The sequence below is a fragment of the Sus scrofa genome, chromosome 15 (genome assembly GCF_000003025.6).
Source record: "Sus scrofa isolate TJ Tabasco breed Duroc chromosome 15, Sscrofa11.1, whole genome shotgun sequence".
Taxonomy (NCBI): Eukaryota; Metazoa; Chordata; class Mammalia; order Artiodactyla; family Suidae; genus Sus; species Sus scrofa.
Window position 1 is genome coordinate 71,410,452 of NC_010457.5, and position 14,689 is coordinate 71,425,140.

The 14,689-nt window shown below is 34.7% G+C and overlaps 1 protein-coding gene across 17 annotated transcripts in view; it reads right to left on the reverse strand.

The window, feature by feature from the left end:
• Nucleotides 1–14,689, reverse strand: part of COBLL1 (cordon-bleu WH2 repeat protein like 1) — a 154,747-nt gene that overhangs the window by 66,703 nt on the left and 73,355 nt on the right. The window contains exon 1 of one of the 17 annotated variants that reach the window (XM_021075414.1): nt 5,988–6,552. The exons of 15 other annotated variants lie outside the window; for them this stretch is intronic. In XM_021075414.1, the coding sequence (XP_020931073.1) occupies nt 5,988–6,196 (209 nt within the window). In that variant the 5' untranslated portion in view covers nt 6,197–6,552. Of the gene's footprint in view, nt 1–5,987; nt 6,553–14,689 lie in introns of those variants that run through there. One more of the 17 variants, XM_021075424.1, reaches the window with a different exon arrangement.

Consider the following 14,689-nt stretch of genomic DNA (forward strand, 5'->3'; position numbering starts at 1 on the left):
TTCCTATTCCTAGGCAAGAATAAATACCAAGCGAGATAAAAGGGCTTCTTTGTAAGTAAATATGTAACATCCAGCCATTTGGTATTTTCAAAATTTAAGCTCTCACAAATCCAAGCATCTATGTTGCACTCAGTATTGTGAAAAAACAGAAACAAGTTTTGTACCCTGTATATTAATTTTCTAAAATAATAGGCCTTTAGTTTTTGGGAGTATCATTGCAAGCTATTTTATATTTTAGAAAAGATTTCTTTTAGAATAGCAACAAAGGTGATTTTTAAGTGTTTCAATAAATATAACAAGTTTAAGAAATCTATATGAAGAAAAACTTTATCCAATTTTCAAATGTTTTTCACCTGCCAAAACTGACCACTCACCTATTCGACAAATATCTATCCCGTAACAGACAATAAATACTGGGGAGGTAAAGACAGTAAGACCCAGGTCTCCTACCCCTGAAAGACTGACAGGTACATACAAAGTTAAAAGTTTGATGATTGTTCTAATACAGGTACGTAGATGGTACAGTTGAGGCTCATAAGAAGAGAAAGTTTCCTAAGAATATGGAAATTTTTGACAGATAGGAAACGTGAATTGGGTTTTGGAGAACAAATACAAACTCACAGGAAAAGACAAGGAATAACTGATATTTTAGGCAGAGGCAAGCAAATTAAGACATGAAAGAAAGTAGTACTCCTCAGAATTGAAGAATCTGGTAAAATTCCAGGGAAGTAAAAGGAGAAATCAGTGAATCAATTTAAAAGCTTTTATAAATAAGAGAATTCAGCAAGGTGGCTTGGGACAAAGTAAACATGCCAATGTCAATAGCCTATGTAAACATAAGCAAAAACTTACCAAATATAATGAAAGAAAAAACTTTAGCAACAAAAAGGAATTTTTTAAATTGCTACAATAAATATAACAAGAATTTTGCAAAACTTATATGAAGAAAATCTTAAATGCCAAATATTCATTTTGGATCTCTCCCTTCGACTACAGATTTGTAAATCCAACGCCTACTTGACATCTGACTCAGATGACTAACTGGAATCTCCAGCTTAATTTAACTTTCAATGCCTCTTTCCAAGCTCCTCCAAAGCAAATTTTTTCCTCTCCAAGATTTCCCATTTCAGTAAATCACAATTCTTTCAGTTGCCTGGGCCAAAAATCTCTGTCTCAAACACATACAATCCAATCCATTGACAAATTCTGCCAGCTCTATATTATAAATAGACCCAGAATCTATCAACAACCTTGATTATTGAACACCTCTGTTCAAGCTGCTAACTGGTCTTCCAACTTCCAACCTTGTCACTTTACACTCTATTCTCAACATAACTGCTGGAGTGATCCTCGAAATGTTAAGACTGGTCACAGAACATCCTTTCCCATGGCTTCCGATTTTCCCCAAAATGAGGTCTTGAATTTTATAATCTGGCCTCCCTACCTCTAGCCTCACCAGTCTCCCTTCCCCCACTTTCTCCCTAGGCTCGCTGCCTTCCAGTCCTATGACTGACTCTTGCCTTTTTCTTAGAACAATCCTGACTCTGATCCCTCTACAGGATCTGTTCCAGACCTTAAGATAATACCTCTATTTCCCTGCTTTACTTTTGCCTGAGGGCTTATTAGCAACTGACATACCTGTTTATCATGTCTCCTTCCATCAGAGTAATTAATCCCATGGGTATAGAGATTTGTTTCCATTGTTTTGTGGAACACAAAACATATTTGCTAATGTACAGAATCCCTGCAACAATGTCTGCCACACAGTAGGCACTCATATTTACCAAATGAATGAATTCAATGAATAGATCCCACACATATGAGGTTCCTAAGCATATAATTATGAAGGAAAAATGTCCTCACTGCCAAAGTATTTCAGGAGTACCTACCTATGTTGGATTTTAGAAATTGATTATATTTTATTTTTAGGATGACGTGTATTGAAAAGCACACACTCGGTTTATTAACAAAGGGTAACTGGGGACCTTAGGGTTTTAGAAGAATTTCATGGGGAAGGTCAGAAGACAAGCCTATCACAAACAGGGAGATAAAACATCTAAAACAACCTTGTCCACAATGGACTTCAAGAAGAGAGGCACCATAGAATGCATGCTGCTACTGTCACCTCCCCATCCCCTGCTTTTATATTTGAGGGCACCTTCCCATCTCCAAGTGTTGGTCCTCCTGGTCTCCATTTGAAAGCCCTCCCCATTCTCTCTGCCTTTACATATACTATGTATCCTTTGAGGTCTGCAGTGAATCACAGTTCCTTGGGACATTTTCCCTGTTGACTGCACACTACAATGAACTCTAACAGTTGTAAAGTTTTGTGTATGATTGACTGTCTTATTTCCTAAGGTACTTTGAGTCTATGATGAAAACCATCTTAAATTATGAGAGATAAGCCGACTTTAAAAAAAAAAAAAAGGAAAGCAGAACAAAGCACTAATTGAAATATTATTTCCATAGAATGTCTATTAAGAACATCTTAGTGTTCCCTATTATTATAATAAAGCATTTGTCACCTTTGGTCCTGAAAATTGAAAAGTGTATTGGGAACCATACCAAGATCCTTCTGCAATGAACTAGAAATCCAACAGGGAAGATGCAAATATAAGTAATTAAATAACAAATACAAAGCAAAAAAAAAAAAAAAAAAAAAAAAAAAAAAGAGGAAGTATGTTTAAACAAATGGGCAACCTTGAAAATTCAGAGCAATGAGAGCAAGCTGAAATGAACTCTGTGGGGAGTATGAAGGCAGGTATCAAGGTATCTTCTTCAAAAAGAAGAGATAAGTGACTCAGTTCTTGAAACAAAAGTAGTTTTTAGGCAGGTGGAGCCTGGATGGTCATTTATATGTTGGTTCCCAACTGTGATCCATTTACATTAAACTCAGGAATGTGTTTATCTAGTTAAAGTTTGCTTCTTACATCTGTAGTCTAGTGAAAAGAATACTAGGTAGGGGCCTGGATTTGAGCTGAATCCTAAATAGTTTTAAGACTTTAACTTACTTGACCAGCAAAAATTTTTAAATACCTTTACCTACTCACATTTCTGTCAATGTTTTAAAATTTTAGTTGAGATGCTTTGAAGCAATAACAAAATTAAATTAATGTCACCCAAAGCCAAAGATAGTTTTTAGCAAAGAAGTTTTTAGCATAACCTAAGCATAGGAAATTCTTGTACTGCAAAGTAACATATCAACATGCAATAACAACTATAATTTATGGCCTAAGAACACTAGTTTTCATTAATATATTAATGCCATTGAAGTCCCTCCATTCCTTTTAAATAGGCATGATGTTGGAGCCAGTTTCCTACTCAAGGGATTTTTACATAAGCTCCTCTTCACCAGTGGCCTAGTTTGACTTTCTGTTTCACTTTCTCAGAGGCCACTACCTTCAACAGTAAAACAGCTAATTTATACAAGAGTGGTAGAGAGAAGGTTATACTGAAAAGATATTTGAGATAGGAAACTTTTCTGTGATGAGGCAAATATTCATTCATCAGGCCTTAAAAATAAGCAGCCACAGTAAATTATTGCTTAAGTAAAGCATTATTTTATTCATGATCTCAATATTATATTCAATTTTTCATAATGAAAATTAAGGTACAATTTCACATCATGCAACATCTTTAAAATACTCAAACTTAACTTTAACATAGAATTCAAATGATATACTAAAACTCCAACTGACAGATCTTTTTATCACTTGATTCACAAAGCACTTCCAAATCCTGTGTCCATTGTAATCATGTTTCCTATCTCAAATATCTTTTCAGTATAACCTTCTCTCTACCACTCTTGTATAAATTAGCTGTTTTACTGTTGAAGGTAGTGGCCTCTGAGAAAGTGAAACAGAAAGTCAAACTAGGCCACTGGTGAAGAGGAGCTTATGTAAAAATCCCTTGAGTAGGAAACTGGCTCCAACATCATGCCTATTTAAAAGGAATGGAGGGACTTCAATGGCATTAATATATTAATGAAAACTAGTGTTCTTAGGCCATAAATTATAGTTGTTATTGCATGTTGATATGTTACTTTGCAGTACAAGAATTTCCTATGCTTAGGTTATGCTAAAAACTTCTTTGCTAAAAACTATCTTTGGCTTTGGGTGACATTAATTTAATTTTGTTATTGTCAATATTAATATCCTTAAAATAAATGAAAAGTAATAAAAGAGAAGCTCAGCAAAACAATAGAGATTTACTCAAATAATTCCTTTTAGTTTGAAAGAAAAAGCTTTCAATTGCATAGGAGATATACTTGCATCCTTAAAAAGCTATTCAAGTCCAGTGGAATCTCATCTGTTTGCTATACTTATATGATATCCTGTAGACTTAGAGAAATATTATACAATACAGCTTTGATATTAAAGACAAAATATAAGAAAGGAATAATAAGTCTTAAAACAGTAGGTTTTTAAGTATTACATTCTAATGACCCAAAAAGATATTTAACAGCCACTCTGTCAGTACAGAGGGCTACCAAACATTAGTTGCCTTATGGTAATAACTATTGACAAGGTAGTCCTTCAAAATAGCTGAAAATGTTTTGATGGCCCTTAACCTATGCATTTCAACTATAAAGTGGAGATCAGTTCCTCAAAATAATTTATTAGTGTTTCTCTCTGGGTTTAATGAAGCAAGGAAAGATTTTATTAAACAAAAATTTGTTCCAAAGTAGGCATAACAGGGTGCTATGTGCTTGAGGGAATGCAATTAAGAACAACAAAAGGTTCCTTTTCATGATGAACCTTATATCTAATCAGCGAGAATATATCAGAGTGGCTTTCAAGGATAAGCAGTGATGAAAGGCAACAAGGGGAGACCCAAGGCATTATATGACTCTCAGATGTTTCTCTTGTCAAGGTCACCAATCATCTATGTGTGTTCAAACCTAATAGACAACCATACATCTCATCTCAGACACAGTTAAGTAACCTCCTAAATTCCAATAAGGACACATTTCACAGTTGCCCAATCCCTCTACTTGGGATTCTCTCCCCCTTGGCTTCTTTGTTGGAAACGCAATCACAATTGTCACTGCCACTCCTCAATCTCAAGGCCCTCATCTCCTTGCCTGATGTCTAAGCCTTGAAGCACCCAGGGCTCTTTGTCTGCTCCTTTGCCTTCTCCTTCTACAGTACTCACCTCCATGTAATTTCATGAAACTCCATGGCTTTAAATACCACTACAAGTTGACTCTCAAACTCACACCTCAACCCTGACCTCTTTACTGAGCTCTGATTTATATGCCCAATCATCTCATGGTCTTCTCCATTTCAATGTCCCATAGGTATCTCACAATCAAAACTCCTGATTCTCCCCTCTACCCCTAAACTCCAAATCTCCCCTAGTATCCCTCATCTCTACAAATGGCTTCACACAAACCACCCTAAAGCAAAAATTTAACTAAGGCAAAAAACCGTAGGTATATTTTGATTCCTCTCTACTTCTATCTTCTATTATCCAGTCTTAGGGGCTTTTAACTAAAACATCTCCTGAATGTTCCACCAGCTCTTCTTCTACCACCCTGGCAATTAAACCATCATCTCTTGCTTGGACTGCTTGCTCCAATAGCCTCCTGACTGGTCTCTCTCCTTTTTCCTCTTGTCCCATAAAATCCACTTTCTACAGTGGTCAAGAGTGATCTTTTAAACACTTAAATGAGAGCACATTACATCTCTGACCCTTCACTCTTCTCCAAATGCATTGAGAATAAAACCCCATACTCCTGTCCTTGGTTTAGAAAGCCCTACACGAGTCAGCCTGATGGTTCTCAAAGTGTGATTTCAGGGCAGCAGCAGCATCTGGGACATTGTTAGAAACGCAATTCTCAGGCCCTATCCCAGATCTAGATAATCAGAAACACTGAGGATAGAGCTTTGTAATTCACATTTGACAAAATTCAACTGACTGTGATGTGTGCTCAAGTCTAAGAAATCACCGAGCCAGCCCCAGCCCACCTCTGAGCCCCTGCTTACCACTCAGTTTCACTCCCCATGTAATTCACACCGGCATTCTTTCCCTTCCTTCCCACCTGAGGGACACGCAGAACTGTTCCCTCGGCCACAAATGTCCTTAACCACCGACCTTCAAACTTTCTGTTCCCTCCGCTCATTCGGACTTCAGAACAAATATTTCCTCCTTGTAGAGGTATTCTCTGAACACTCAGAAGGGTGCCAATGCCCATCTCCACACATCTCAGTCCATACTTCACCCAGCGGTGCTTAAATTTGACTACAGAATGGACTCACTTGAGGAGTTTTATAAAATGCTGAGGCCTAGGTCCCCACTCCTAGAACTTCTGATTTAACTGGCTTGTAAGGATTTTTTAAATCTCCCCAAATGATTCTAAAGTGCAGCCAAGTTTGAGAACCACTGGTCTAGCATAACGGCTGATAGATAGGAGGTATTCAATTAGAGTTAATGATTTACCTTCCTAAGAACTTTGTAAACTCTGGAACACTGCCTGATGGTTGCTACCTAGGTCAATCAAGTTTGTATACATTCAGAAAGGTCTCAGAATCATTGAAGATAACAAATCTTAAATGTAAACCCAAAGCTTAGTAATAACTTTTCCAAATTTATATATATATATAAAAATTATATATGTGTGTATGTATATATATATAAACTATATTATATATACATGTATGTGTATATATATATGTATGTGTGTGTGTACACACACACATATATTTGGCTTCCTTTTACCTAAGAAGGAAATTCCATATGGAGGGAAGGAAAATATAACTTTCTCTTATCTTTCATGGAGTTACAATTTATACAGAGTTATGATTTATACACTTACAAATGTAAGTGAATACATTTTTACACATATATACACACTCAAGGACCCACCACACAAAGAGCAGGAAAATGTATCTAATAAATTAAAAATTAAATGCTAAATTTCTCCTATCTGTACCATAAATGTTACAATTTCAGTCTGTCTCTGGGCTTTCTTATGTATGATGTTTATTTTATGCACTGTTAAGAGAGTCAAATGTCAACAAGAAGAGTGATGAGGAAAGCCTTCAGTAGAAAAGTGTGTATCAAAGGAGAAGATCAAAAATTCATCAAAACAAATGAGCGAAGTTGAAAAAACAGATCTCAAAGCAATATAAACAATGAGTCATAAGACAGTCAACAACATTTATTGGGTACCCACTGTGTGCTCAGTGCTATAGAAAGAATCTGAGTAAATTAAAGAAATACCACATGAGGTCCTCTGATACCAGTAGCTTAAAAATAAAATGACTCCAACCAAACAATGTCACGCTATCCTAAATGGACCCTGCAAAAGCTAAATTAACTGAATACTTATCTAGTTCCAGGAACTGTGCAAATGCTCTACATAGATAATCCCTTAACAAGTCCTTAAAAAAAAAAAAAAAAGTATCTTATTACATTCATAAACATTTATAGAGATTAGCAAATAAATACTTTTTCTCAAAAACGAACTGAAACTCCAAAGCCATGATCCAGTGCTCACTTCTGCTCCATTCACTCTGTGCATGGCCTTCTGCTCATTAAGAAATGTCAGTGGCAACTGGACTCGGCATCATCTACTGGAAGATTCCTTTGAACTTTGTATTTATGGCCTTGCAGGCAATGTGTATGGGAAAGTCAGTGCAGTTTATGAAAATTAGCCTGAAAGGTAAATTAAAAAATGTGATTGATACTACTATTTAAAAATTAAAAAATGATTAACAAAAATATGAGAGAGAACTATGCAAAACTTCTTGGGCTTATTTTTTCTTTGCCACATTAAAAGTAAATATAAAAAAACCCTATAAAGTTATACCTCCTTTTTTTTTTTCAAAAGAAGTTAAATACTTTATTAAATTTAAGACAAAAAAATCATCCATATTTGTATTGTTTTATTTATGTTTTTTGAAACTACAAAACAGTAAATGTACAAAAAGAAATTTTCACCTATAGAAGGAAGTTAAAATGTTCTTAGTTTGCAACCTAGATATCCTTCAGTAGGTCAATGGACAAACTATGGTACATCCAGACAATGGAATATTACCCCATTATTTTCATTTTTTCCACTAAAAAAGAAATGAACTACCAAGTCATGAAAAGACACGGAGGAACCTTAAATTCATATGACTAAGTGCAAGAAGCCAGGCTGAAAAGGCTGCATATTGTGTAATTCCACCTATATTACGCTCTAGAAAAGAAAAAAAATATGGAGATAATAAAAAGATCCGGTGGTTGCCAGGAGGTTTGGGAAGTGATGGATGGGTGGAGCACAGAGGATTTTTAGAGCAGTGAAAATAACTTACATGATACTACATATTTGTCATTACATATTTGTCAAAACCTATAGAATGTACCACATCAAGAGTGATTACTAATGTAGACTTTGGATGGTTATGGACGTGTCAGTATAAGTTCATCAGCTGTGACAAATGTACCAGTCTGGTGGGGAATACTGATAATGGGGGTGGGGGAGCTATGCATGTGGGGGAGCATGGCATATATGGAGAAATCTGTAATTTCTGTTCAATTTTTCTGTGAACCTAAAAAACTGCTCTAAAAACATTGTCTTAAAAAAAAAAGAGTTCTTAGTGGGAATGTTTTTTCAATTTTTCAAAAGCCTGCTAGGTAAGTGAAAAACATTAAATGTGGATGTTATAATTATTAAAATATACGCACACACATATATTAGTGAGAATATACATGTCAGCCAAACAAACACATTATTGGATTAACCAATGATAAAATGAAAGCAAAAATTGCTTCCAAGTCACAATCTCATTAATTTACACAAATATGTACTTTGGTCAATACCAAACAGCATTTAGTCAATTAGCCTCTATTAAAGTTTTAAATATATGCTGGGGAGTGGTATGTGCTGGAATAAGCCATATTCAAAGGATAACACTCACTGCACTCTGAAAGAAAATTCCTTAGAGAACTTTCCAAATTAATTTTCCTAGCTACAGTTTTGTCAAATACTGGCTTAAAAAAACCCACTTGGAAATAGTATCTCAGTACAGAAATATTAAAATCTAAAGTTGTACCTTATAGAAAGATTAACCTAAAGGTGGTCTAAATGTAAAACTTAAATTAAAAAAAATGTTTAGATCAAAACATAGGAGAAACTCCTTGAGACCAAAGCTTAGGCAAAAGGATTTCAGACATGATACCAAAGAAACAATCTTTAAGATTTTTTGAAATGTCAATAAGCTGAAATTTATCAAAAAGTAAAACCTTTTGCTCGGTGAAAGACCCAGTTAAGAGGATTAAAAAGACAAAACTACAGACTGAGAGTAAATATTTGCAAGTCACATAGCCAATTAAAAGACTTACATCCAGAGTATAGAGAGAGCCCTCTAAACAACTTGATATTACAAAAACAAAGAATTCAATCATTAAATGGACAAAGGTTTAAACACTTTACCAGAGAGGATGTAAGAATGGTAAACAGGCACATGAAAAGATGTTCAACATCATTATCCACTTAGGGAAATGCAAATTAAAGCTGTAACAAAATACCACTGCACACCTAAATCAAAACTACAAGCTCAAGTGCAAACAAGAATGCGGAGAAACTAGATCTCTCATGTGCGGCTTGAACAAGGTGACTCAAAATGGTACAGCCACTTTGGGAAACAGTTTGGCAGCGTAATATGAAGCTAAACATACACATACCACATGACCCAGCAATCTAGTCCTGGGTATTCACACAAGAGAAATGAAAACTTATGTTGCACCAAACCCATATGTTTACTGCAGCTCTCTGTTACAAACCCAAACAGGCAACAACCCAGATGTGCTCCAACATGAGAATGAGTAAACAAACTGTGATTCACTCATATAAAGGAATACTACTCGGCAATAAAAAGCCAGCCTTGATACACTCAATATCTTCGATGATCTCAAGGGCATTATGCTGAGTGAAAAAAGCCAGTCTCAAAAGGCTACTGTAGACTTCTATTTATGAATCCTGAAGTGACAAACTTAAGATCATAGAAAACAGATCACGGACTGCCAAGGCTGGAGGCAGGGTGTAACTATTAAGAGTAAAGTAAGAGAGTTCCTTTGCAGGATGCCACAGTTCTGTACTCTGATGGGAAGTCACACAAATCTACACATGAATAAAATTTCAAAGAATGGTAAATCAAAACAAATTTTTTAATTAATAAAGAATGCATGTAAAAGTCAATGAAATCTAAATAAGGTCCGTACTTATTGTACCAAAGTCATTTCTCTGGTTTTGATAATGTACTATGGTTACGTAAAATGCTATTATTGGGGGGAAATGTGGGGGAAGGCAGAGGGGAAACTCTGCACTCTTTTTGCAATTTATTCCAAATCAAACCATTTAGAAATAGAACACAATAAAAATCTATGTAAGGATGTAATTCTCAAAATTCGATGGGCATTAGAGTCACCTATGGAACTTGTTACTAATACAAATCTGCTTGGGTGGCCCCACTTATTTAAAAGGAATCTGCATATGTGGTCCAGGTAATATGTATTAGTGATCAGCACATTACAGTTTGAGAACCAGTGGACTAAAATAAAAGCAAAGGTATTAGAAAGAAAAATGATGATCTCCATCAATATATATTGTTCTATTTAATGGCTGGCTAATTACTAAAGAAGTCCTACCTACACAGACCCTTATTCATAGACTATCTTGCTAAGCCAAGAGACTCACTGAAAGATACACAAATGAAAATTTTTCATCTATTTTAAAAATGCAAATACCATTATTCATGACACAAATGTTACATCAGTACAGAAGTGAAAATGCTGATTTTAAAAAAATGTTATTAAAACAAAGGCATGTAGAAAAAAACATTCTCAGTAAGAAACAAAGGTTACATTTTAAAATGTTTATTAAAGTTCCTTACTTGTGCATCTACGTAAAATCACTGTTGTTGGGAAACTACACACATAAATACAAGCATGAAGGCATTTGATCTAAAAGCTTCTTTTGTTAGAAGTAAATTATTGAGGAATTCCCAATGTGGCTCAGTGGTTAACAAATCCAACTAGGAACCATGAGGTTGTGGGTTCGATCCCTGGCCTTGCTCAGTGGGCTCAGATCCCACATTGCTGTGGCTCTGGAGTGGGCTGGCAGCTGCAGCTCCAATTTGACCCCTGGCCTGGGAACCTCCATATGCCAAAGGAGTAGCCTTAGAAATGGCAAAAAGACAAAAAAAAAAAAAGAAAGAAATTATTAAAAGATCAACCTAGACATTACTTCATATACAACAAAATAAGAATTAAATCTCAGGAAGTTTGCTAAGACTTCCTTCAATTATTTTCTCCCAAGAAGCCCTTCACTAAGTGGCACAACTTTCAAACCCCAGACCTACCATATTTGCAATTACCTTGCGGGGTCTTTGTGACAAGCACCTAACACTACTAGGCCTCTTTGACCTTTCCTCTTTGAGGAATGAGTCACAGTTTCGCACTGCCTTCCATTCATCTTATTACCAGGAGAAATGTAGCAATATGACAGAGAATAAATCAAATCTTAGAACACCTGAGGCTGCTGAATCTCTATCAGTTTCTGAAAGACTGCTAATCTCTATCTTAAACAGTTGCTACAAGCTCTTAAATGCTAGCTCATTCATGTGCTCTCAGCTCTGTGGAAAATTAATTCTTTTGGAAGAAAAATTAATTATTTTCTGAATATGCTCAAACAGTTTAGCTGTTTTTTTGTGATAATTATCAAACATAATAATTAGCAAAATCTAGAATGTGGATAGTCTATTATCTGGTTTCTCTATCAAATTGACAATATGGGGAAAAAGGTGAGGGGTGGGGTTGAAGGAAAGGGGGTAGGAACTGATACAGAATGAGACATTTATGCAACATAACCACCAAAGTAATGTGCAAAACTGAATCAAATTTGGACAAAGTGATTGTTAGAGAAATTTAAATAAAAACTGAGTGTCAGAAAGAATTGTTAGTTTTGTTAGGTACAATAATACCACAGGAGGCAGGTTTAAAAACAAAAGTCCTTATTACCTCTTCCACTCTAATATTCCTAATTAAGTGCTTCAAGTAAGCAAAAATCACCATTTTTCTTTCTAATATCTTTGCCCTAACTCTAACCCATCTCAAGCCCTAGGCAACCACTAATCAACCTTCTTTCTCTATATACTTGTCTTTTTGGATATTTCATATAAATGAGATAATATAATATATATCCTTCCATGACTGGCTTATTTCACTTGTCATAATGCTTTGGAGGTTCATCCACATTGTAATATGTATTTATACTTTGTTACTTCTTATTACCCAAGAAAATTCCATTGTACGAATATATTTTATTTATCTGTTCACCAATTGATGGACAGTGGGTTGTTCCCGCTTTTTGGCTACTGTAAATAATGCTGCTATGAACATTTACATGCAAGTCTATACACATCCCTTCTTGGGATGTCATTCATGTTCATACCCCACAACAAAACTAATATAGCCTCTTCCTAGTATCCAATGAAATAATCCTTCTGTCTCTCACCAGGTACATGGAAATAGTTTAAAATCATGATTCCCCAAAGTTATCTGAAGTCACTGGCATTTAAAATTACTGCATATTCATGAAAGACCAATACATATTCAAGAGTTATGTCATACTTAGATTATATAAAACATAGCTTCATACACAAATTGATGATCCAAGAAACATTTTGATTATACTTAAAATAGCACAAGACTCTGCTTTTCTAGTAAGCCATTCTTCTTTCAACTACAGATCAATGGGTTAATAGAAATATTAAATATACAATAACCATAATGAATAATTAAACATATTTGTTTTAAGATAAGATACAAAATAGCAATCACTGAATAGACTAACATTATCTAACAAAGGACAAGATAGACAGTATAATTGAAAACACAGCATAACTGCATTTAATTTATACTAACTTCACTACTTAAACCTAGAAAAGGTTCCCCTATAAGCATTGCTTATATATTAATGTGTTTTTCAAAACTGTACTTTTATTTTTATTTTTGATCACCCCCATGGCATGTAGAAGTTCCTGAGACAGGCACTGAACACATGCCACACGACCCGAGCCACAGCAGCGACACCACCAAATCCTTGATCTGCTGAGACCCAAGGGAACTGCTCAAAACTGTAGTTTTAAACAGTTTGTTTTAATTACTTAAACTAAATAAGTGTTTTTAGTGTTTTTCCTATAAATTTAAATAAATTCATATGGAGAAAAAAATCTACTGTTTTTAAACCTATAAACAGAATAGATATTAATATTACCTTACAAAAAATAGTTTGCAAATAGTGGTTTAGGAAAGAAATGCAAATAAAACAAAACTAATATTTTTAATCAATAGGTTATTTTAAAAAGCCATTTAAAGTAGGAAATCAAAATCTCAAGAAAACATTAAGCATCTTAACTTAAAATACACATACATTAATTCATTGATGTTTGACATAGAGTGAAATCTCTATATTTGCAATTGTACCTGATGATTGAATTTTCACCTTGTACTTCTGGCATAAGTAGCACATAATGACTTGCCTTCCACTTCCATTTTTTTTTAAGTAAGCCAAGGATTTTGACACAAGCAATTTGAATGCAAATTCCTTGATTTTAGTATTTATTTTAGTATCTCATTCACACATAATTCAATGTTACCTTTTTGGGGGGAGGGGGTTGAGGTAACCAGCTCATCAAAGCTTTTTTTGGAAATATTTAACTCTGCTTTTCTAGAACAACTCTCTTATTGAATTCAAATCATATGCTTATAATACTTAGGTTAATTACATTATTACAATAATTATAAAAACAGGTCTTAACAGGTTGGGAAATATTCATAACAGATTTTTGATTTGAGGGGTTCACTATGCCAAGGACAGGCATTTAGCATGTTTTACTAAGGGAATGGCAATTTTATTTGACCCAGTGAATGAACAGAATGAAATTTAAGAGCTTCTACAGTATTAGACTAGACATAGGATTGCTGGAAAACAGTGATCCATACATACACTGATAAATCTTTTTAAGAAATTGTTGCCCCAAAATTCAATTTTGTTAGTTCATCCAAACAACAATTGCAGGCCAAGCAAAACACACACCAGCTACCTCTTAATTTACCTCTTAATTTTATAAGATAGTTAAAAAAAAAAAAAAAAGGGTACATCATGAATCAGATCTCACATGTCAAAAATGATACTAATAATTCAATAGAATAATAACCTAAGCAGTAGTAAGATATAAATGCATAAACATATGTCTCCAAAAACCATCACTTTTAACATTCTATAGAAATAGTCCCTTTTATCCAAAGAAGAATGACTTGAAACAATACATTTCTCCCCACCCCCTACCTTTTTATTGAAGTATAGTTGACCCAAAATGCTTCTGGTATACAGCAAAGTGACTCAACCACTGACACTTATATATGTATCTAGTCTACTTTGGATTCCCCTCCACTACAGGATACCACAAGACACTGGATATAGTTCCCTGTGCTACCCAGCAGGTCCCTGCTGTCCATCCACTTTACACACAGTAGGGTGTATCTGTTAATCCCCAATTCCCAATTTATCCCTTTCTAGACATAATCTATTTTTATTAATTAAATGCTTTCATGACTATTTTCAATCCCCAAATAAGTTAATAAAAGGAAGTAAAAACCTTTTTAAAAACTTAGTTGTGCAATCGTAACTAAAAAATCA